The sequence below is a fragment of the Macrosteles quadrilineatus genome, unplaced genomic scaffold, assembly GCF_028750875.1.
Source record: "Macrosteles quadrilineatus isolate MER2022 unplaced genomic scaffold, UCM_ALF_1.0 Scaffold_7__1_contigs__length_78375512, whole genome shotgun sequence".
In the NCBI taxonomy this organism is placed as follows: domain Eukaryota; kingdom Metazoa; phylum Arthropoda; class Insecta; order Hemiptera; family Cicadellidae; genus Macrosteles; species Macrosteles quadrilineatus.
The window spans coordinates 62,856,353-62,882,130 of record NW_026542600.1 but is presented as its reverse complement, the minus strand read 5'-3'; the positions used below and the strand labels follow the sequence as shown (position 1 = coordinate 62,882,130).

Sequence of the window (25,778 nt, the reverse complement as noted above, 5' to 3'; positions counted from 1 at the left end):
TATACATTAGTGTTTGTCCTGTATTATTTGAACAGTTTTAGCTCAAAGTGAATACGGTTAAGCGTTGAATATACTCATAAACTAATTATTGATCCTTTATTGGTACAAATGGTACCACAGCGTAAATATTCTACGTATAGACATATGAAATTCTTCAGTTATTTGAGATGTTTTACTACTCAATGAATAAACAACCAAACAGATACCAAAAACAGTTACAAAAAAAATAATTATATTGCTCATGAAATTATCTTAAAATATATGGTTATATTGTGTATATTATGATTTACTGCTACTCTTACAGATTTGTTTGCCATTGTGAATGGTTATATAATTACTCTCTCACACACTGTATACAATGTAATAAATTGACATTGTTTGTCTTGACTGTCCTCAATAGCCTCATAGTGGTTATTCTGTTTTAGGATATGGTCCAACAAATTGCTGAAAAAGATGATGAACAGTTGACAATCACAGCTGTCCTCTCATTCTCCAACCTTGTTCGAGGTGCTTGCATTGCCAAAGCCTCTAGACAACACAAGTTTAGCAGCATTTTGACACCGGTCTGTGATGAGAGCTACATTGCTCGTTACATTGACTGGCTCTCTCACAAGATCAGCTCTGATGCTCCTCTGAGACGAGCTTACATCGAAGCTCTCGGCAACGTGGGAAGTCCTCATGTCATTGAAATTCTGAAAAGTATTGCAGTCAATCCCAAGTACTCCTCTTATTACAGAACCTCTGCAATTTTCGCTATGAGGTATGTTTGAATTTATGAGGAACTCTTAGTCCAACTTTTGTATCATGAAAACTAACAGACAAATACTTAAATTACCTAAATAATAAAAACTGAAAGAGTAAGTAGAAGTGTGAGACTGAATTAGTAGGAAAATGGGTATTTTCGTATAAAATTAAAATGTATTACAAAGTGTTCTTGCAAGGTAAGATTTTATGAAGGAATCTTAACAAAGATGAAAGGAATCTCGATAAGTTTAGGTCAATGTGTTTCTTAGACAGTCTCTTTCTACAGTATAGCTATTTTTCTCCCAAAACCCATATTATAATTTAAACTTTTTGTCTAAGCTATCACACAATTGATTAAGAAGGTGTTGATGGATTCTATCACCTGAAAATCACTCTATAAAACTTCTTGAATTTCAATTTTACATGTATATTTTTCTTTTATGTTACCGTATATGCACGGCATGCAGGTTCTGTATAACAAAACCTGGATACCGATTTTCATTTCAAACAAGTTATGAGATTTCAACACCACATTTGTAATGCCTCTTCCCCATTTATATAAAGTTCAATCAACAAGATGGACACATAATGAAAGTTGAATTTCAGATACCAAGCTCTGAAGAGGCAACCTGAGATAGCACCTTTGTTGATGTCGTTATACCACAACTACTCCATGCCAGCAAGTGCTCGTATTGCATCTGCGGCACTTCTAGTGTACTCAGAGCCCGGCCTTGCGATGTGGCAAAGACTTGCAATCTCTACTTGGTATGAACCAAGCTCAGCGGTGTCACAGTTCGTGTCTTCCACAATCCACAACATTGCAAGGGCTAAAGATTCCATCTACAGTCATATGACCAAGGCAGCAGCACTAGTCGTCTCTCTTGCAAGACCAAGCAAGATTTCCGCTAATCGACCATTCAACATGATGACTTCATCTATGTCCAGCGACCTACAGAAACTTGTCATCCAGCAAATCTCTTGGATGCAATTTAGCGACTTCTCCAACCTATATTACAGACATAGCTCACGCTACTCTGGCTTCTCAAGGACAAACATGGAGGTGAAACTTTAAACTTAAAATTATATAATGATTATTTTTAAAGATTATGTCTGTATCTCTACTCAAAACACACATTGGGAAATTGTACTTAAGCTAACACCTTGAACTGTTTAAGCTTAGTTTCATATAGACAGCAAACTTAGTGTGAGGGTTTTTTTTGTTCCGGGTTCTATTTCAAGGCCACATTATAAATGGGCGGTTTGCACTAGATATGCTATGGGCCCAAGAGATAATTGCGTCACATCACCAACCTACCTTTGTGGGGGAATTTTTCTCTACCTTGCACCCCCAACAAACCTAAAACCTCTTGTGTTCTTGGACCCTGGGCCAATGTAAGAATTACACAGTGAATACACCAGAAGTGTGTAAGAGGTTCTAGGAGTAAAATTAAATTTTGATATCAGATACATACTGTCACAGAGAAATAAGATGCAGAGAAAAAAGGCTTATGGGCTCGTGCACTTTTAGCTCTGGAATGGTGGGGCGGAACAGAACACTAGTACCGAGCCAGAAAGAGCCCGACATAAGCCACTATTGCTAGACACGACATAAGTATACCACTGAATGTATCCTCTCTATCTTTACTGCACTGCGATACTATACATTCCATGATGACAAATTAAAATATTACTTATTGAATGCATTCATTGTTTATCTGTTTGTTACAGGCTAGCTTCAGTGTATCAAATCCAGATGATCTATGGAGCGCACTTCTAGAGCTAATTCCTTCAAGCGATGTTCAAATTCCAAAATCTCGTAACCCAGGAGCTACACACACCATCTCTGAAATTCAAGATACCCTTAAGCTTCACACCCGCAACATGCCTTCTATTCAGGCTGACCTGCACCTAAAAATCAACAACGTTATGGAACGAATGATTTCAGTCAACAAGGAAACAATCCAGTCAATGGCTAAAGGTATTATCTTTATCAATAAATAAACCAATGTAAAATACGGAAAATTAGATTTGTATAAATTATCTTTGAGCGTGAAATTTTATTGCTTTAAATTACAATTTAAATAAGGTAGTGTGTCCAATTAAAAATCCTAAATTTTACATAATAACTTTTCCGCTTTCCGCTCTAAATTTTATACTCATAAAAATATATCTACAATCAATATGACTGAATGATTTGCAAGAGAAAATTTGTTTATATGAGTCATACTTTACACACCAAATCCCCTCCAAGTAGGCCAAGGTCAGGTTGTTGACCGAAGCGCGCACATCGTCACCTGTCACCGTCTGTATCTGGGGTATTTGGTGGGCGAAAGTACGACTCATCTGCTATCGTTCGATTCATAACGAAACGAGGAAAGTCATACAATCATATTTATGATAAGTGATAACATAACTGCCGCAGCGTGCTGTATACCTGACGGAGTGAGCTGGCGTAGTGGTTAGAGCGCGGGACTTCAGTTCCTGAGGTCCCGGGTTCGATCCCCGCCAAGTCACCAATGGATTTTATCTAAGTCATAATGCCGCAACCCCTAGGTCTAGCCTGAAGTAATGTGAAAAACAATCCCAGGCTCGTGCCTAGCGTCCTTAGGAAAAAAAAAAAAAAATACCTGACGGAGTAAAGCGGTGGCGACACATTCAACTCAATTCTCGCCGACATCGCTGTCTTCTGGGAGGCAGGACTCAAAGGCCGCTAATCGTAACCAATTCAAATTTGGACAGTAAATTAATTAAAGTATGTTCTTTCCAAATTTGTAGTTATTTTTGGTCTCCGGTAAAAAAAATCCCTCTAAAATAAGCGGCCTCCGGATAATATCAAAGTACCCATAATAGCATTGAGAATAGATGCATTGTCATAACTAACTCTATACATAAAACATTTGATAAAACATTAAACATAGCATATAAGAAACCAATGTTTTTAAAGTTTTTCAAGCTATTTTATTCTGGGACTGATAGTGGAGAGCTATTGACTCACCTGGTGTTAAGAGTTTCGCCTTTTTTCAGCTCTCGTCTGTATAGACTGTTTTGTCATAAATATTTTTTTTTCTCTTCAGGAGGACGCAAACTGGTTTCAGAGGTCCTGAGAGAAGGAAAATCATTCTCTTATCAGAAGACAGATATGGATGGTTTCCACATTTCAACAACTACAGAAATGGGATTCCCAGTAGAATTCTCTGTACGTACTCCTTGGACTGTTCGTGGAAAAACAGAGCTTAATGTTACCATGGACGGTCTGGGCTTTGAAACCGCTTTCATGTGAGTTCAATTAATATAGGGTATAAAATATTTGGAAAATAAAGTCCTTTGTAATAGTTTTAGGAAAATTATTATGGATGCTCACTGCTCAGGCATCCATCACTCATTTTCATTCCAATTGTATTATCTCTCCATCGTCATGAAATTAAATTTTTATTTCTTTTGATCTCAACTTCTGTTTAAATAATCAAATAAACTAATTTAGTTTATTAAAAGACTATAGCAACCCAGCAAATGCTCAGGTAGAGCTTTGTCTATGTCTGCTGAAAACACAGACCTAATTACAAATTATTATACTGGCTGTGAAATTATAGTATTGACTTCGATTGGTTTTGTTAGTTTTTATTACTTCAAAATTTAAGTTCAAATTTTTTTTTCGTATGTGATATTCTTGAGATTACTTTATGTTTGCAAAAGCTTATAGTTACTGTAAAGATTTGAAACCTTTGTATCATGCAGCGATTTTTGTGGAATAAACCGTTCATTCATCCATTTATTAATTACTTAAACTCTCAATCAGTTTGTATTCTGCCGTTCAACACAAAACCTTGTCCTCGATTAAGGTTTTGGGTTGATTTGTATATTTAATTTACCTTTTTATGATTATTTTGATGGTTCAATTATCATTTTTAGGTTACTAGTTTTAATGTTTCCTTTATTTACTTGATAGGTATTCTGCTCAGATGATGTCATCTTTGAGTGTGATGAGTCCCTGGGATAACATTGCTCACATGGCCGGAGCCTACGCGACCAACTTTGTACAACTCCCTCCCCTGCGACTGGTGGCGAGCATCGACAGTAACAGTGATTCTATCAAAATTGCTACCGATTACATCGATCAACACCGTCTCTTGTATTTCAACATGCAGCCTTTTACATCCCAACGGAAGATTAAAGTTCATCAGCCTGTTCTTTTGAGTCCAGACACTATTGTTATCAAGACCGGTGAATCTATACAGGTAATATATTAACTAGATTTAGTATTTAGTAGACTCCTTCTCATTTGGATCCATTTGGATGATTGATTGGTGATTGATGATTTGAAAATTTAATGATTCAAAAGATTACGGTGCCTGTATATGAGTCATGCACTCATGCTGCTTTGTCCATAGACATGTAAACAAACAAGTTTTCACAATTTCGGTTTTGACCTGAAAGCGCTGTATTTGAAATATTGGTGTATTCCTGTTTACTGTTTAGTCTAATGCTGTAGTTTACAAATTTATTCATAGATAATGAGTGGTTTTGTCACTTATTTGTTTTAGTTTTAACCTTAGACGGTTATGACTATTCCTAGTTTGGACCAGGACTCGTCAGTTGTGAAGTGTCTGAATGGGAGGGAGAAACCAAGATAACTAAATTTACCATCTTTGATTTTCAACGTAAAGTTTTTGTTACATAGTTCATTAGTTATATTCAGATATGTGTTTCGGTGTTTTAAGCTACAAGTTATAAAACACATATTCTTCCTTTGGTCTGTTTGTTATTGCATGTGCCCCTTTGAAAATGCATTTCAGGTGCCAATTTCTGGTTTGGGCAGAGTTCTGAACACTGTATACTCGTCAGAGAGACGGGAACATTTCAATGCCATGGACTTTTGGAAACAAGCAAGAGGTGTAGTTGGTTTCCCGATGCTTTTTACAAACATGGAGCCTCGTTCTTTCGAAACTGTTATGAGTTCCTTGAATCCAGTCACTGCAAACTTCTCCTTAAGTGAGTAAATAATTTATATAGTCAGTAATAGCAAGTAGTTTTTAAACATAAACATTTATGTGATCCACACTCTTATAGATGAGTTAGTGAATTACATAAACATTTCTTAAAACCGTTGCGATCCGAAAGAAAGATAGGCCATAGTATTTTGAGCAGTAGATCGGATAAATTTCACAGTGGTTGTCTTTGTCCCTTGGATGGCCAGTGGTAGCTTACTACTCAACATAAAATCTGTCTAACACTCATTGGTAGGTCAGCAGCAATGTTGAAAAACACATGTTGCTATGTCTGCAGAGTGGTGATGCCTTTTGAACATCACAAGACGAGGACATAGAAAGACTAACAGTGGTACTCCAGTTCAGCATCAAAGATAGCTGATGTTAAAATTAATCCTAATTGTTTACACCAACGGCAACTTGCCTAGCTAACCAAGCTAAAATTGCTAAAATGAAAGAGGATGTGTTGATTTGAGAGAGATTTAAAGAGAATTGAGAAGTGTGTTGACAATTTATCGAGGTATTTACAAACAATTTTCCGTCTAAAACTACAAAGAACATGAAACCCGCTACCTATGATACCTATGTCATATTTTTTCGAAAGAAATGAGTTGTATAAATTTGTATGTTAAATTGCTAAAAATTATATAAATACCCCCGCCGCAGCAAACCTGCCGACTAAGCGAATTTCCATTTGTCTGAATTGATTTTCAGTTAAATATATGTTAATAACATTAGGTTTAACGAGTACCTAGGTTTGCTGCTACAAGGAAACTAATAAAGTGTGTTTTTGAGTAAAATATTGATAGCTTAGTACAAAATAAATAAATTTGCCAAGTTTGATCAAAATATATTCATAAACAAGCAAACTACAACATTTGACAATATTCTCCATAAGAATAACATGGGAATTTTAAATTTACAATTTTTTTAATTTTCTCCATTACTAATAATCGAACAAAAATACTTTTATATACTAAATTATTTGTTTTTTTAAGCTCTTTAAAAAGGTCTAAAGAGAAATCAGGAAATTTTGTGTTTTGAGGGTCAAAAGTGAGAAAAACCAATTTTTACCCCATAAAACCCCCCGTAAAGCCCCGTTCCCATGGTCCGATCGTGCTGGTTTGCGAACTCATTCAAGTTTATCCCGCTTTACACCTTTAAACCAAATTTCATCAAAATCGGACAAAAATTACTCAAGTTATCGCGTTCACGGACGTATATATATATATATATATATGTCTATATATATATATATATACATATATAAAAATTTGAACGAATGGTGTTTTTGGCCTCTGGGAACGTCAAAATGAAAAAGTAAATCGGTCCCGGGTCTAGGTCTTACCGTGCCACCTACGCTACGGTAATAGCTACTTCCCTATAGGGAAATTCGCTAAAAGGAAGCTAAACTACTTGTAATTTTATTTAAGTTTACAAGTGAGCTTTAGAAAATATTTGGCAGTCATACTCTAACATAATTTTTTTAGTCATACTACACTATTTTGACGAACTTCCCTAGCAAGGATTTACTCCAGAAAACAGCTGTTTGCAGCCAGCTTAATCAAATGGGGTTTCATTACGTACTACTGTGGGGAGCGAGCTGGCATAGTGGTTAGAGCGCAGGACTTCAGTCCCTGAAGTCCCGGGTCCGATCCCCGCCAAGTCACCAATAGATTTTATCTAAGTGATAATGCTGTAACCCCTAGGTCTAGCCTGAAATAATGTGAAAAACAATCCCAGGCTCGTGCCTAGCGTCCTAGGACAAAAACAAAAAAAATTACTTACTGTACTGTAATGAGTTTTAACGGACACCAATTACCAGCTGATTATACTGTATTTGGTGATGAGTGGCTATAAACAAAAACATAACAACTAGTGATTGTTAGTCCTTTAATTGGTAGTAAGTATTTTAACAGATTTAGTAGTATGACGTAAACTATCGTACTTCATTCGTCCAAAATATGTTTACCGGACTTGTATGGTAATCCCGTACTCGACTTCGTCTCGCAAGTGAACGACCACACTCGTCCGGTAAACACTTATTTTCAGTACTAGTTACGTTATATACTATAACATAATAAAAAAAGGATACATATATTATAGTTTTTAATTTTTACATTTAAAAGATTGACATTTTCAGGAGTCTTATTATTTGTTTAGTAAAGTGTACGTTTAGATTAATTTCACTTATGTTCTGTTATGTATTAGCTAACTGACATTTAAAAGGACTCAGGGATAGCGTTATTTTGTAAAATTTTCTTATTCACTAATATTTGTCATATTACTTCAGGCATGGCATCCAAATCCTTGGGAGTTCTGGAGTACGATTCCCCAAGAGACACACTTATTAGCAGAGTTTTATCTTCTTTGGACAAAATTACATCTTTCGGACAAAGTCCTGTCATGGCTGCATTCAGATTTTTCGGTGGACTCTTCAGTGACAGTAATGAACCAACTACCACAGAAAATCCATCTGGAGACAAAAGAGATAACTCACAAACTAACAAACAAAACTCGGACGGTAGATCTATGGAGAACAATGATGGCAGTGACAGCAATGAAGCTTCAAGGAACGGAAACAACCCAAAAGATGAAGTCTCTACCATTTCAGGAAAGGTAATGTTCAAAATCCAGATGTGCCTGTATTAACACAAACATTTACAAAATTATCTCGGTTCAATGAGTTGTTGGCTAAGTCAGTAGTATGACAGACTGTGAATCCATCCTGATACTCCCAACTAGATTTTTTCAGTATACATTTGATTCTCGTACGTACAGCTTAATCCTTGCTTTGCTGGATACATGCTACGCACATGCATGAGGAATGTGTGGACAGTGAAATGCAAGGTTAAAATAGGCAACAAAGCCCTTTTAAAAATATTGGATAGCCCTACTGCTCAGTTTTTATATCTAAATAATGTATTAATGGAAAATAAAACAAACATCTAGGATTTCAAATTATGTTTTAAAGAACATTAATTGGTCATGCTTAACCCATAGACTACTGGTACTGTATTTCATTGAATATGCTAATAAAAATATTTTTTTTGTAATTCAATTCATTTCAATTTGTTTTTTAAACAACACTATTTTTAAGTAAATAAATTAAAGCATTAATTAGTACTTGAAAACCCAAAACTTTACTAAATTTGACCTTTTAATATCCTTAATATAGGTAATGTAAATTTATTTCTACAGCGGTTTAGAATTCTGTGAGTGTCAGTCAAAGCAAAACAGTATTCCCTTTATATAGTGAGACAAATAGTGACAGTAAATTACTGGATATTATACGTGCATTTTAAATATATTTTATTGTAAATTAACACAAGAAAAACTGATTTCAGGTTGATTGGAAATCTCCTGCACCTCAGGTGTATTCTGTCACCTATGAATCGGCTGAGGGAAGTTTTAACGCCTCTACAGTTGATCCATTCTCAAGCTCTGTTAAAAATAATGTAGCCTCCTACCTTCTAGACCAAGTGCTTTCTCAAATAAACAGTAAGTTGGACCTTCATTTTTTTATTTCTTATCTTTTTATCACAACCACACACAAACATGTACAAGTACACAGTCTTGTTACACTACCTGTATCACAATAATCTGACACAAGCAAATATTAGCCTCATATAAACTTTCTAAGAAAATACAATATCTTTTGTTTACTAAGAAAATATTTGTAAAACTCAAATTGTGGCAATAAACTTAGTTTTGAATTATCTTACTCAAGTGTCAACTCCAGACCACCTGTTGTCAAATCATCTGGTCCTATATATACAGAAATCAGAAATCAGAAATCCTTTATTGTCCTTAAGCAAAACAATCTTGCAATAGACATAGTCACATATTATGGTAAAATAGGGTTACACAGTAACCCAGTCAGACTAGATTAATAAGCTAATATCACAGACAAACAGGTAAAAATTTAAAAGTAAAAGGAAGGCTGTAGGCTGGGTGGAGAATATACTAGATAAACTATTAAACATCAAAACTTAACAACTTTTACATCAAAAAACTCTTTAATTACATAAAAAGGATGTTCAACAAGCCAGTTGTATAGCCTATCTTTAAAACCCAACTCAGGCAACGCTCTTGACTCAGAGTGCAATACATTGAATAACTTTAGGCTCATGATTGAATGGTTACTGGCACATTTACTTAGTCTATGGGACGGAATTTCAAGTAGAGAGTTAGATCTAGTATAATGAGAATGGAAATCTTTTCTAACAGCCAAGTCTCCTAATTTTAATTTAACATCAAGTAAACACACATATATGTACAGGTTAATGACAGTCAATATCCTAGTTTTTATAAACAAAGGTCTACAATGGGCTTTGAGAGCTGATTTGGTTACTATTCTAAGTGCCTTTTTCTGAAGTAACAAAACATCACTTATATTGCTACCGTTACCCCAGAGAATCAGACCATAGCTTAACACTGACTGAAAAAATGCAAAATAGGCTACTCGGATATATTTCTCAGAAACAACAGTTTTTAACCTATTCACTAAATAAATAACTCTTGACAGTTTTGAACATACTAAATCAATGTGAGCTGACCAAGAAAGGCTGCTGTCAATCAACACACCCAGGACTTTTATGGGCCTAACCTCTTTACAAACTACACCTGAGCCCAAATCATTGTTTTTAGTATGGCAAACTAGGTGTTGTGTCTTGTCTACATTAAGAAGGAGTTTATTGGCACTAAACCAATCCCCAGCTTGTTTCATTGTATGTTCTACAGATAACTTTAATCTATTGAGATCAGGGTGAACAGTTAGGAACGTTGTATCATCTGCAAACATTGTGGTTTGAGAACCCTCAATACTAAGTGGTAAATCATTGACAGAAATCAAAAAGAGTAGGGGACCAAAGACCGAGCCTTGGGGAACCCCAGTTTTAACTTCAATGCACCTGGAATGCACACCCTTTGCATCAACAAACTGTGAACGACCACTTAAATAAGACTTAAAAAATTGGAGAGGACAACCACGGATGCCATAGTGCTCCAATTTACACAGCAAGAGACCATGATCGACACAATCAAAAGCCTTGCTCAAATCACACGCAGTCACCTGAGCAAGACTCCTTCCCTCAAAAGCTTCCAAAATCCCAGAAACAAAGCAATCAATGGCATCCGTAGTTGACCTTCCACTCAGAAAACCAAACTGACATGCAGAAAAAAGCTTAAATCTATCAAAGTGTGTACATACCTGGTGCTTTACAATCCGTTCAATTAATTTACCTAAAATAGGCACTAATGACACTGGTCGATAATTCTTGACATCACTTTTGCAACCCTTTTTGTGAATAGGAACCACTCTTGCTACTTTCAGCACTCCTGGGAAAACTCCCTCCCTAAAAATCGCATTGATACACAACACCAAAGGAAGCAATATTGCACTCAGAATATACCGGATTATGTAACCCGATAGGCCGAACACATCTTTACTTTTTGAAGCTTTCATGGCCCGCACTTCACTTATAACCTCCTCACTGGACTCATATTTCCATTCAAGGTGAGCTTCACAACGAAGCAGTTCCTCTGAAGACACATCAGGCTGATCGATGGTACTTCTGGCTTCCTCTACTGAGCTGATGAAGAAGTTGTTAAACTCCTCAGGAGAAATTCCCACCTCGACATCCGGAACATTGTTGGTTGTGCTCTTCTTGATGATGTTCCAAGCTGTTCGGCTTTTGTTGGAAGCGGACTCGATGGATCTGTCGTTTGCATCTAGTTTTGCCTGGTTGACTGCCGATTTGTAGATCTTCCGACTGCAATTGTATGCCTTAAGTGCCACCTCGCTAGGAGAAGCTTGGAGTATTGTACGATAGGCCATAGTCCTTTCTTTCATTTTTTTCAAGTCCTGTGTGTACCAAGATTTTCCTGCACCACTCGAAGTTTTGTTCTTCTTTCTTACGATTTTCTCCGGGCAACTTATGTAAAAAACATCCAGAAGAGTGTAGAAAAAAACATTAAATAAGTCCTCAGCAGGTAAATTACCAAAGTTTAACAGAGGCAGCCAGTCAATTTGTAGTAAATTGGATTTAAATTCTTGTAAACGCCTCAAAGAGACGTCTCTATTGACAACTGTAGGTATTTCTGGTCGAGTAGAAGATTGGACCAACTCCACTGTAAGCTCCAGCCCATCATGGTCAGACATATCAGGGTAGACCACTTTAGAAGAATATAACTCTTCCGAGATGTTGGTAAAGATGTTGTCGAGACAGGCGTTGAACCTAGTCGGCGCTCTGTTAATGTAATGACAGTTAAATTGTTCCAGAGTGTAGACAAGCTGCTTCACGCTTTGTAGTTTATTATTTACATCAAATTTGGCATTGAAGTCACCACCAATTATTATATTACTCTTGAAACGATCTAAGAATATTAATAACAGTTCCAAATTAGCGAGAAAGATGTTACTGTCTCCAGATGGTGAATGGTACACCGATACTATAGCCAAATTAAAAGCCTTGATAAATACACCAGAACATTCAAAATTCTTTTCAACACAGAGCCAATCCAGTTTTAAATTCTCAAAACTTATCAGGCTGGATACAAAGATACCAGTACCACCCCTAATGAAATTCCCCATCATAATAATATAAATTGTGAAAATACACAGTAAGTTATTTATTGGGTTTGATATTTAAAAAATACAAGGGCTGATCATGGAGCTCCCATCGCGGCCAAGCGATCCCTAGTTCAAAACTGAGACCATCACCTTATTCTTTACTTCAACCTTCAACCTTTTTTAAATATTGTTACATTTTGAGGAAATATTTTTTTTGTTATTATCTGTACTTGTTGAATTACGTTGATGGTTGTTTTTGTTTCAATTCATTTTCCTTGTTGTTATTTTTTGTTGCCATGCTTTTTTGTCAATGCTTGATGAACTTCTATTATTATTTGCAATGAAATTATATAATTTATTTCTGCTCTTGTACCTAAAATATATATTATTTTTTAAATGGTGTATCCGTTGATATAAATAAATAAATAAACCTCTACAATAATAGCCATTTCCCCTCACTAAAAAAAACCTTGTGAGGGAAAATCGACACTCTTGCCAAGTGTGAATCACGTTTTGTGACCAGGTTTATGTAGGATGGGGGCCAACTCCTAATGAAACCCATTGCCAGTTGACAAGTGTGTATGCAGAAAATTGGCCAGACCTAGATGTAAGACATACATTCTGGTATCTGCAGAAGCTCAATGGATACCTAAATATACAGACAGCTCTCCTAAGATGATGTCATTCAAAAATGCAATACAAAGCAGTATTATTATTTGATTTTTAACTAATAAACCATGGTATTTCTAGGTGGAAGTGCAGTGGTATATGCAGTTGATATCCAGTCAGCTGTGGCTGGTGGTCCAGCTGGTATATCTGCCTATGTTGCCTATGCTTCGACATACTCAAGGAGAGTGAATCGCTTTGGCCTGTTCGTCAAGAGAGACCAAAGTCAAGTATGTACCAAATTCCTGTAGCCATTATTATTTTATATTTTGATCAATAGGATATGTAAAACTTTCCCCCAAACTAAAATAAATAATGATTAGTAAAAAACAATGATGTTAGCTGGTACCAGCCTATTGCCATTACTATAGCATGGTGGTGGTATAGTGGAATTAAGATTGTTCTTTAGTTTACATGGTCCACTGTTAACTCTTTTAAATTCTTGTAGTGTGTACAAAATACAATGTATCAACTTAATAAACTCATATTAAATGGAATCAATACTACCATGGTGGTATGGTTTCTATTCTACTGTAGCTAGAATAGAAACTTTTACATTAATAATTAAATATGGTTCATTTTCTATCTATAGTACTGGTATATCTAAGGTCATTGAGCTTTGCAAAGCAAACCAGCTGAGGAAAATCCTCCAAACTCATAGCTTCTTAATTTAAAATTTAAATGACAGAGTATACCAGCGTTGAACTAAAATATTGGTATACCAGTAAGCACAGACTAAGATTGCAATATGTGTACATTTATGCTAGACATTAAACAAATGTAAAATTTGTCTTGAATGTGAAATTGTTTACTATTCATATTGGGATTTTATTTTTAGATACATGAAAGGTCAATCAAAATTCAATCTCACTGTTCCAATTTCTTTTAAAGATTAAGGAATGTAATGTAAATTAACAATTGTTCACACAGACTAAGCTGACGGCTATACACGAAGACCCAGTCGACATATCTTCTGATCTGAAGCGCAGAGTTACAGAAGATCTTCAACATAACCTCTTCCTAGACTTTGTCCATACCACATCCAACCAAAACATCAAGGCTTTCATGCAGGTAAGTTAATCAAAATCCTTAACTAACAAAAAATATACCTAATACTATAATCTCTCACAGTTTCCTTGGATAATCATTCACTGAGAATATTTCTGAAGCTTAACATGCTACGATGTAAGCTACAGTGGAAGGGGATTGGTTCAATCTTCTTTAATCGAAAAACTTCTTTAATTTTATGCAAAATCAATTAATTTTTCCTCGGTCCTTAGAGCTATCATATATAATCATTTTCAAATTCATGTATAGTGAATATAATCTTGGGTGATTCAAATGGTTTTTCAACATTAAAGTATGAAAACTATGGTTGAACAAGATCAATGGGCCAAAAAAACTGTATGAAAACACAACCTGGTTTTGGAATGAGACCTAATACTCTGCACCACACAACCCAGTCAAGGTAATTCCTTTTTCACTACTCCGTCATATATATAGCCACAAAATTGTTTGCCACTAGTCGCCTTCTGGCCCACTCTCTACCTGCTAACTCTTGTTTGGCTAGCTAACTAAGTCAGTTGATTATTCACAATGAACCTCTGAACACTGTTTTATCTTTCAGTTTCAAATTTATTGAGTTAGCTTATAGCTATTGTCAGGGCAGTCCAAAGGGGGGGGCAACCGGGGCAGGCTGCCCTGGGCGATGAGGCTATTTGTATTAACATAGTATTGAAATATGCGAATGCGACTATTATTACTGGGGGGGAGGGGGCGCCGGGACCACGTTTGCTCCGGGTGCCGCCAACCCTAGGGGCAGCCCTGGCTATTGTCGACCATTGTAAAACCAAGTAGCAAAGTCACATTCACATACCCACAGACCTACAAATCTTTGACTCTTGCTGAAAAAATAGCAAACATAAAATAAACTCAGAAATTTATCAAATTCGTGTGTTTCTAGAAAAATTGTGCCGTGCCGTTAAAAGTGTGAAATTACCATTTCAGAGCCCTTTTTTGTGCTAAAATTATCTGATTAAAATTTTTATTTTCTCCCCCTTTACATATAGTACATGGAGAAAGTATTGTTTTGTCGAGATTTTTGAGTTCAAGTTTTGAGTGGAAATATTATATTTTGGGCCCTCCTGGACCCAAAAAGTGGGTTTCTAGGATAGTTATATCTGTGTGTGTGATTACCCTAGCTTATAGGCCTAAAAACCCATCAACTAACCGAAAAATTGAATTTACACAAAACTGTTTGAATGATATTTATTTAAGTTTAGTATATTCTGGTTCTTTTAACCCTAAACGAATTGGCACAATCTCCAATTGCTGTAAATATTACGGTTAAAAAGTCACTGCAGTTTTGTGATTTTACCCATAAAACATCATAGTTAGGTACTCCCACTGCTTACCGATTAAAAGGGTTGACAAGCTAATGAGGGAAACAATGTTTCAGTTTGCTAATAGTGTTTCCTTTTTTTGTAAGTTTTATTTTTTCCTGGTTCTTTGGCGTTTGTTCTCCAAATCCCACCATCAAATTGTACGTTTCCTTATTATTATAGTCATAGTGTGACTTTGTTGATTATTATTTGTTGTTCTAAAATTATAAAGAACAAGTTACAGTTCATTGTCATGCTGTTTTGACATTTTTTTGGATTGTGACCCCTCTAGACAAAGTTAGGTGTAAGCAGAACTGAGCTGATGAACCTTAGAGGCTCTCCTCTACTAGAGTCATGCAGCCAAGATGATGCAGCCATTGAGTTCAAATGTCAACAGCTTAAGGAACAAACTCAACAAATTAGTTTCGGCAATGTCTCAGTATATTACAGCAATGATGTAAGTAACTATAATCCCATTAAACGTCACACCACTAATTTAACCCGATTTTTCTTTCTTAAAACCTTATAGAATGGATTTGACAAGAAAGTAGTCAATTATAAAACTGGATAGGAAAGATACTAGACCTACTAGAATATAAACATAAAATTTGATCCACTATGGTCTTTAAATTTTTACTTTGAATGCATTTGTAAATTGAAACCTTCTTTTACTCTTATTCAAACTATAGCTACAATATTAATATTTAACATAGCAATAACAATATTTAACAATGTTTAAAAAGTTACAAATTTTGGAAAAACTTGACATTTAACTGTCCATACAGAAAACATCAAATATATGTATACTTTTTTAAAAATACCAATCTTTACCACAGTAAGCCATGGCCATACCGTTGTTAGGTTAAATATTATCAAATGAGACTTCATACTCAGGGATCATCTGTTTGTTGGTTGATCTAGAGAAAATACTGGCAAACATTTTGGATTATTTGCAGCACTCTATCTTTTGGATCAAGCTATGCAATTCAACTCAATCTGTTCAACTTAGTTAACTTTATTTTTTCATTGTGATTCAATAGTTCAGTATGAATGTTATTCCATAATTAATTGAAGACATTTTTATCCAATTGGGACATTTTCAGGCAAAGTTCCTGGAGAACATGGTCGTGAAGTACGTAAATGCTGCTAAAGTAGTGATACCAGGGACAGAGGAGAAGTCCGGGGAAGGAGTCAACACAATGAGTATGTTGGTGGATGTTGATCAGAAGACTCGGTCTGTGGAAATGTCTGTGTACACCCCAGTGACCAGCGCCAAGATCCACAGACTGCCTTTGTCTAAGCTGCCAATGTCCACCCTGGCAGAGTGGGCTACTCAGCCTGACGCTGCATCAGGTGACAAGATCTTCACTTTGTATACACAGTAGACCTCTCCTAACTAACAGAGTCACACTTATACAAATATAACCAAACTTACAGAATTACCATCATTTCCTCAGATGGTTGGTTGAGTTTAAAAAGTAACAAGTGAATTTTCTCACTTTGTTATAAACTACAGTATATTCACCCAAAAAAATAAGAAACACAATTAACTCTGACTTTTACATTGAACGTGGGATGGAATATAGAAAGAGGAGATGTAGACCTCTCTTAAAGATATTTTACTACAGTTTTTTTATATCTTTTTTGAATATTTCAGTACGGTAGGTAGTTTATTCTTGAATTACTATTAAATAGAAAATGTAATAGCTTAAATAATTCAGAATCCACAATTTATTCAACTTTTTATCTTCTATAAAAAAATCTGGATATTTCAAAATTGCTGTCCAGTTTTTTACCATTTATGTATTCAAAATACTGGCACAACGGTCATTGGTAAATATCAAGTGCATGATTTCAACAATTTGAGGTCTTACTGGAAACACACAACAATTCAGGAGCTTGAACTCCCCTCTTCTTTTACCTCTACAATCCCATAACTTCTCTCTCTTATGTTGTATTGAATCATTAATACAAAATAAAAAAATTGTATTTGAATTAGGTACTTATCGGTCCTGGAACGTCCTCTAAGTTGAGCGCTGCCATTATATCAAGAATAAAATGGAAAAATACATTTACAAAATTTTGTAATAGGCCTATTACTGTAAAAAATATTCTATTCACTCTGTCTACCTACTTTATAAACTGATAATAATGGGTGTATGAAAAGAGCTCCCTAGTCTCAAAAATACCTCACGATAGTATTAGTTTAAATGGATGAGTATTAATCCTTTGGTGCTGTAGAGTATACTTGTAAGTTTTAGCATTGACTATATATACCTATAAGTTTGGTACACCTGTTTGACCTTGAGCGTAGTTTTGGTAATAAATAATAATAATGATAACAAATAATGATAAAAATGAGTAAAAATCACTTTGATATCTGCAGAGCTACAAATGGTTCGCATATCGAGGTGTACCAGTGTTAAAAAAACTTTAATTTCATTAACTTTCATTTAATGTATCAGTCATTGTAATTTGTATATTGTACAATAGGCTAAATAAAAAAATTTTAAAACTAGGGAGTTCTTTTTCGGACACCCGGTATGTTTTACTAACAGTTTGCTAAAATAATTTAATGCATTTTTCTGTCCTCACATAAAACTTAATGTTATTGTGACATAGGCTACATTATTTCAAAATACTGTGTTAAATACCTCACTACCCTTAAGGCTGCGTTTACATTGGAGGCACGCTTGGGCAAGTAAAATGGTGGCGCACGCTTGGCCAAGCTTGCCCTTTGAAACAAAATTGTAGCAGATTGCTGGAAACCGGTGGCGACTTGACCAGTGGTGGTTACAGTGCTCGCCACTAGCAGGCGCACGCTGGGACAAGCTTGCGCTTCTCAAATCACGAAACAAAAATATTTGTTTCTACAAGCAAGCGTGCCTCAGTTTTGTTGTGGTTCACCGACACAGTAGCATCGGTTGTGTCTGTTGGTAAAGTTTATAGTTGTTCAGCATGGATACGGAGGTGTTGATTGATGCTGTTCGTGCAAGAAGACCAATTATATAGGATCAATTAGTTTTAGGCTACAACCAGGGGTTCCCATTGCCTAATTAATTATTGTATTTCATGTATTTTTCCACCAGATTTTAGTGATTAATTATTTGATTTCTTGAACAGTGGAAAATAACACAGTAATAATTTGTTTTTATTCACAACATAATGTAATTGTTAGCAATAACTACTACAATAATACTGTACACATAATGCCCTTTCAATTACCTTAACGTAACCATCAGATTTTCTTCGGGAGAGATACACTTCCTGAAGTTGGAATGCTTTTCAATATTTGGTGTTATTCTCTTTAAAATGTGGTAAAATGTTTCTGGCATCATTCTAAAATATTCATAAAACTTATCTGGTTGTTGCAGAAGATCAGCAAAAATCCGGGCATACTCCCTTCCTTCTTCTCGATCCATAAAAAATCATTTACCCATTCCCCCCTTACTCGTTCAGAGTCTAATAATAATACAAACTTCAAAACTCCATTCTCTAGCACAATATCCTCATCGTGCGACATGTCAATTTTGGCTGTACTGTCCTGCTGAGACTAGTGGCACTTGCGCTTGGTTGCTCGTAGTATAACCACAACTTCGGGCACGGCACGCTTGCGCAAGCGTGCGCTACCATTTTACTTGCCCAAGCGTGCTTCCAATGTAAACGCAGCCTAAACAATCTGAAAGCATTGAGGTGGTTTTATTTGTTGACTTTCACTTTGTAAGCACTCTTAACAGTAGTAATAACTTTTGTAATTATCTAGGCCCATGCTATTTTTTAGTAGCTAGCGACAAATTCCTAAGACATCATGCTCATGCAATTTGTGATATTTATATTGCAATAAACTTAAATTCTTGATTATCAAAATATGGAAGTAACAAATGTCTTTTACTTCAGAATACTGTGGTGTCTCCTCGAAGCGATTCAGAACATTTGATGGAAGAGAGTCACTTTACAAAATGAAGGATGTTTGGCATCTTGTCTTACACGATCGTACAAGGAAATATGGAATCTCTGTCCTAGCCAAACCATCAAGTAACAATACCATGGTATGTCCTTATAATTTGCTACATAACATTATAATATGTAATTACCACCTTCGGCAATACCAAAAAGTCTCACACTTACCACAAGGTAGTGCTTTATGTTCAACTTTAACATTTTTAATCTACTTTTGGATTTTGGAACTATGTTTAAAAAAATTTAGGAATTTACTATATCCCGTTGTTTGAATAAAATTGAAGCTTTAAAACTTAAATAGGAATGTTGTTAAGTTACAGCTTAACACTATTTGTGCTGTCGACATGTTTGAACATAAAAGTTGCATTTATTTCAATGTTAAGCAACTGCGGGAATTCCCGTCATCAGCACCCAACGTGTTAAGGATTTATTTTTACATTAATTTAGGAACAAACTGCTCTTTTCTACTATTATATATTTATATAAATATATATAGGTTACTTACTATCTTCCCAATTCTGATTTGTTAATTATAGCACCACGGCCGTTTTACGACACCACGAAAACATCTAAGCTCGTGCAACTAACAACCGACTGATCCAACCTTATCACTGCAAGAGTTGGTAGCAGACTGGAACAGCTGATAACACCTTTACCAACTGCTCTAATTATACCTTTGTCCTGTTTAATTTGTACTACAGTATTACCTCAAAAATTGGATTTACTGCTGAATTTGTCTGGGAATTAATGACTGAGATGGATTCTTTGGCTGTACTGGTGAAGATGTGGACATTTTCAATACAATTAAGTTTTTGAGCTTTGCTGCCAATATATGACCTTAGCTGTCAGCTAAACAACAAAGGAATACTATGCCTATTAGAAAATTCAGGGATATAAGCCAAGTGCGGAGAATGTGATTCTTATTACATATTGGACAGACTGGTAGATTTTTTAAAGCCCACATAAAGAACACATAAGCCCTATAAAGAAGCCCAATCCTGTCTCAAACTATGCTGAGCATATTCAACAGTATTGACACGACTATTCTGAAATTGATAGTTTAGAAACTTCATATTGGCAGCAAAGATCACAAACTTAATTGTATTGAAAATGTCCACATCTATACCAGTACAGCCAAAGGATACAACTTGGTCATTAATTCCCAGACAAATTCAGCAGCCAATCCAATTTTTTAGAAACTATTATAAACTAAACAGGACAAATATATAATTTAGAGCAGCCTGCAGCCAAGTTGGTACACGTGTTATCACAGCAGTCGTCCACCTACTCTTTTAGTGATAAGGCTTGATCAGTCGGTCATCAGATTTTTAGCCATGCTCGTGCTTAAATGTTTTCATGCCATGTCTCGTGATGTATATGTATTATTTATTAACTGGTGACACAATAGAAATGAAGAAATCTCGGAAAATATGTAAATACAGTACAGTAATTTAGATTAGTGTACGACTACCCTACCCTCCCAACGATGAAGTAATCTCCAACTATATATTAATATATCTACACACGATCTGCCACACTGAAAAATAATTATATATTTGTAAATATTAATTTGTATGTATGATTCTTAAACATTTAAAACTACATATTTGTGATTTGCCTTTTGAGTCATGATGCTATTAAATGAAAATATTGCAAAGAAGAAAATACTTTAATGTCTTAACAGTCTATGGTACAGTTATGTATTGCATAGTTGCTCCTTCTGAAAATGTGACATTTTAATTCCTACAGTTAACATTACATTTTTTCAGAAAATTGAAATCAACAAAGACGATTCGGTTGTGCTGAGAGTTGAAGAGGGACCCAAGGTGTATTTCAACGACAAACTTCAGCTTCTGGATGTGAAACACTCCGTGATGGTAGTGAGTGACAAACAGGGCCGTGTGGTGATGCACATTGTGTATACTCCGGACTCCTCCCTGCGTATCCAACTGCCTTACGACCACCTCGTCCTTCGATACACTGACTCTTCTCTTGTTGTCAAGGTGAGGATTAACGTTTTATGTTTCACATAAGGTGATGTCAATGTCTGGTTTCATATATTGTCTGTGGTAAAAAAAAAATAAGACAGTTGTCTGACAAAAGTCCTAAAAATTTTAAGTTTAGATTCATCATTTAAAAAAAAACTACGATATTTCCTTCATCAAAATAATGACATGATCTATAATAGCAATTTTAGTCTGATATACGCCTCAGGCTAAGTTTTGCATTTATAAAAAAAAAATGTGACAGCCTCATCAACATTTCATGAGTTACCCCAAAAAGTAATTTGAACCCTTGATATAAATTAAACTACTTCTGTTATTCATTATGTGTTTATATACATTAACGTAATGTCAATACATAGTTTTTGGGCTGAAAACATGGGCTTAAAAAACTTATATTGTGATGATATTATAATCACTGTCACATTTTATGTTTGTAGGCAGGGAATGCTCTGCAGGGTCGTTTGTGTGGTATCTGTGGTTCCCACTCCAACACTGGGGTAGAGCAATACCTAGCAGCTGAGGGACAAACTGCCAAGTCTGCAAAGGAGTTTGCATCGTCCTTCCAGCTCAAAGACAGAACCTCGTCAGACGAATAGTACATCAAACTGTACTGTAGTCATGAATCAGCTAGTTAAGTCTCTTTCTTGACTTTGCCGCATGATTTGTACTTTTGAAAAAAATTCATATGATAAAATTCAGTCTTTTTGTTCATCCTTTGGATTTTCAGCTTAATCACAGTGAAGTAAGATACAAAGGATACATTCAATGGTACACTATAGTGGTGCCTAGAACTAGTCGCTGAAGTCTGGAGCAAATTCTATTCTTTGTCCCCTCCCGCTCTTTTCCCCCCTCACCATCACGTACTAAATTGCTCACGCTGGAGGGAGACCTGTGCGCTACAACTGCTGTACAAAAAGCTATGTGGCCATCGCCGTTCCAGCTCTCCTTGCTCTGTACTAATTCATTTCCACCCCACCATTCAAGAGCTAAAAGCGCAAGGTTGTCCCATAACATTGTATCCTCTGTATCATACTATCTCTGTAAACCACATCTAGTAAACAGGATATTGAGCAATAAAACAGTACCGTAAATTGATACTGTTGTTATCAAAGCATGACTGTTGAATGGCATTACACTTTCTTCTTGACCAACGTCTTCCTTCTTTTCTTGTTAAATGAAACTTTGGGGATTTCCATAAAGGGTTTTTGTATAAACAAACAATGAACTTAACTCAACACTTATTAAAAGTTTTGAATCAATTCAAGTACAGTACCTTCAGAACTGAAGTATAAGTTTTCAATCAATTTTCAATTTATGTCATGTAGATTTATCTATCAACATTAATAGTTATGTCAATTTTAATTTTAAAAACAAATGTAAGCCACTATTTTAAAAATCATACCCATATAGTGGCAGAAGGTATTGAATATAATGATTAGTTCTCTAGATGGTTTTGAAACATATACATGGTAAATAAAAAGTTTAACTATTTTTAACTTTCAAAAAACAATATCAGGTAAACCAATCTTCTTATGAATTCATGGGAAGACCCCTGAAGATGCCACACAAATGTGGATAAAAGCATAGGATGACACAAACATCTTACCTACAAGAACTTATACAAGAAATTAGGCAACAAAAACTAAGGGAAACCATTTTACTTTAAATTTAAAGTATTGTATGATCAGAGGTTAATAGAAATTACTTGTTAAAAATTTCAATTTTAAACAACAGATTGCCAAAATATTTTGAAAGTGATTTTAACTTTATTTTTAGCCAAAGCTAGTTTGAGAAGCTAAATGCACTGCATCTTTCACGGTTTGCAAGCTTCTTACGGTCTTTTAGTCAACCATTGGAGCTTATGGCCCCTTATCGAACTTTTACTCGGACAAGCAAAATCAGATAGTGTGAAAGGAGGGGACCGCGTCTCCTTGTACCGCCGTCTAGTTGTACCTATGTGTAGTTGTACCTCATAGACCTAGGGACAACTAGTCGTAGGTACAACTAGACTTAGGTACAAGTAGGCGGTGGCACACCCGACTAGTTGTACCTGCAGATTTTTAAGAGGTACAACTAGACGTAGGTACAACCAGATGTAGGTACAACTATAGACGTGTATGCCACCGACAAGTAGTGTCACCTGGCTTGTACAGATGCGAACTAGCAGATACAACTAGCCGTATGTATAACTAGTCTTAGGTACAACTAGTGTTGTAGGTACAACTAGACGTAGGTACAGCTAGACGTGGGGACAACTAGTCGTAGGTAAAACTAGTCGTAGGTACAACTAGACACAGACGTATGAGATACAAATAGACGGTGGCGTACCTGACCAGTTGTACTTGCACATTTTAAGAGGTGCAACCAGACGTAGAGACAACTAGACGTAGGTACAACTAGACGTCCGCACCACCGTCAAGTTGTAAATGCAGCAGGTACAACTAGACACCGGTACAAGTAGACAGCGACCCGAAAGGAGCACATCATTGTTTCGTTTTACAAACATATTCGGCACATGCACTGCTGATGGCTGAATCTTACTTGATGATGGTTTGGTCGTGGCATGGGGTGTGTGGCCTGATTGTTCTGCTAACCAGAGGTGTCAGCGTCAGCATCGGTGCAATGTGTATATTACCACCAAACCGAGGAGCTTGTTTGTGGCAGTCGGTTAAAGAGCTCCAAATATGGAACTCGCGCTCGCGATCATGCACTACATCCTTCCCTCCCCATACTCGTCATAACATTATTTATCAGGATAGGATAGAGGTGAAACCAGTTTGTTTTTGAGACATCGATGTGTGATATCTGAAATTCTCCTGTGTGACATATTGTTAGTTAGGTATCAGAAATCAATTTAAGAAAAATAATAAAGGGGGTATTTGCATGTTGTCTCGGGTTTTCTTGTAATTACATTTTTTTCTCGTTCCCCATGGTGATAACATAAGTGAAACCACACAAATAAGCAGCTTGAGATTTTTAATAAGATACAATGAAGCTCAAGTTAAACTTTAATTGTTACACCATCGATTGTTGCATATTTATCATTAAATTGTACAGTTTAACAAATGTACAGGGTGAGGCAATGAAAGCGTCCCAATTTATAAATAGTACTAACTCAATAATATTCACCCTATATATATAAATAGAAATAGCACATCAAAACACAGCTTATCTTTTGCCATTTTAACTTAACAAAGACATTTTTTCCATTTCTTGAAAACAAAATCCTGCAAGGGACTTCCTTGTCCTACTTGACATTCCTTTTTAGTCACTTGAAAACTCTATCAAAAATTCCTCCAGCATTTCTTCAGAAACCACTATAGTTTTGGACAATTCTTAGTGTAGGTTCAAGCAAATCTGTGGGGCGACTTGGAAAGCTGTAAGTTAAATTTAACTTCAATTGGCTGCCATTTTTTATTGGATTGATATAGAGACCTATAGTTGTGTTGTTGGTTTTTTTTACCAGGACCTTCAAAATGAGGGATCATTCGATGGGCCTTACTATTTGAAATTTTTGAGTTTCCCCCAAAATCCCCCATTTTGGGGATGTACACCAAGTGGCGGTTATGCCTAAAAAGTTCTTAATAACATGCCATAAAGGTGTGCCGAGTTGAGTTTTTCTATTATGGGCCGTTAAAAAATTAACAGGGGGTCTCAAGAGTTTTTACTAACCCTGTAAAATGTTTAGATGCAATATCCTAAAAATATTGTACATATATTCAGTACTAGATATCTACGAACAGATATCCTTTAAATATCAATCCTACATTGACAATTGGAGATTGATTATAAAGACGATAAATGCTGATAAGTGCATTATTGTTTCAATCAAGAATATTGAATGTTACAGTTAGCCTTATTAAAACACAGGATCTAAAGTCATCCAACAAATCAACAAACACAAATCAAACTAAATCTTAATTGTAGTTTATATGTGGTTATTTTGGTAGGATGAATTATAGTATATGTTGTCTCCGTTACCCTAATCCGTGCTACGCGTTAAAAAATCAAAATATTTTAATCAGCCCAAAGTGGACAATAAATTGCATTATTGATGTTTATGTGAATGACTGCACTTTTCCAAAGGGAGTGTTTCATTAAAGTCAAAATATTTTAGTCAGAAGGGAAAAAATGTGCATTACACCAGGTAATATAGGTATAATAACACAAGTCTCGCACGATCCAAAAGATGTAAGAAACCCCAAAAAAACTGTTAAGCCTTTCCGTAAAAACATTATACCATTGACTTTGAATGTATGATTAAACATCTTTTTATAATAATAATACACCTGCTTATAATAATAAAAATAGTAATAATGATGCAAATATTTTATTTTAATTAAAATTATTTAACTTATTTGAGTAAATTTTATTGGTTGAACAATTTAAGGGAAAATATTAATTAATCATATAACAATTATAATAACATTGCTAATGGTAATTAATTAATCTATATTCAGAT

The 25,778-nt window shown here is 35.5% G+C and overlaps 1 protein-coding gene across 2 annotated transcripts in view; it reads left to right on the top strand.

Moving 5' to 3' along the window:
• Positions 1 to 22,010, top strand: part of LOC128998111 (vitellogenin-1-like) — a 38,951-nt gene extending 16,941 nt beyond the window's left edge. For both annotated transcript variants that reach the window (XM_054424109.1, XM_054424108.1), the window contains exons 10-24: positions 426 to 760; positions 1,351 to 1,804; positions 2,473 to 2,722; positions 3,819 to 4,020; positions 4,691 to 4,979; positions 5,538 to 5,733; positions 8,023 to 8,348; positions 9,077 to 9,230; positions 13,054 to 13,199; positions 13,900 to 14,040; positions 15,643 to 15,807; positions 16,454 to 16,703; positions 19,248 to 19,399; positions 21,080 to 21,313; positions 21,754 to 22,010. In XM_054424109.1, the coding sequence (XP_054280084.1) occupies positions 426 to 760; positions 1,351 to 1,804; positions 2,473 to 2,722; positions 3,819 to 4,020; positions 4,691 to 4,979; positions 5,538 to 5,733; positions 8,023 to 8,348; positions 9,077 to 9,230; positions 13,054 to 13,199; positions 13,900 to 14,040; positions 15,643 to 15,807; positions 16,454 to 16,703; positions 19,248 to 19,399; positions 21,080 to 21,313; positions 21,754 to 21,912 (3,453 nt within the window). In that variant the 3' untranslated portion in view covers positions 21,913 to 22,010. The remainder of the gene's footprint in view (positions 1 to 425; positions 761 to 1,350; positions 1,805 to 2,472; positions 2,723 to 3,818; positions 4,021 to 4,690; positions 4,980 to 5,537; positions 5,734 to 8,022; positions 8,349 to 9,076; positions 9,231 to 13,053; positions 13,200 to 13,899; positions 14,041 to 15,642; positions 15,808 to 16,453; positions 16,704 to 19,247; positions 19,400 to 21,079; positions 21,314 to 21,753) is intronic.
• Positions 22,011 to 25,778: the final 3,768 nt, after the last annotated feature.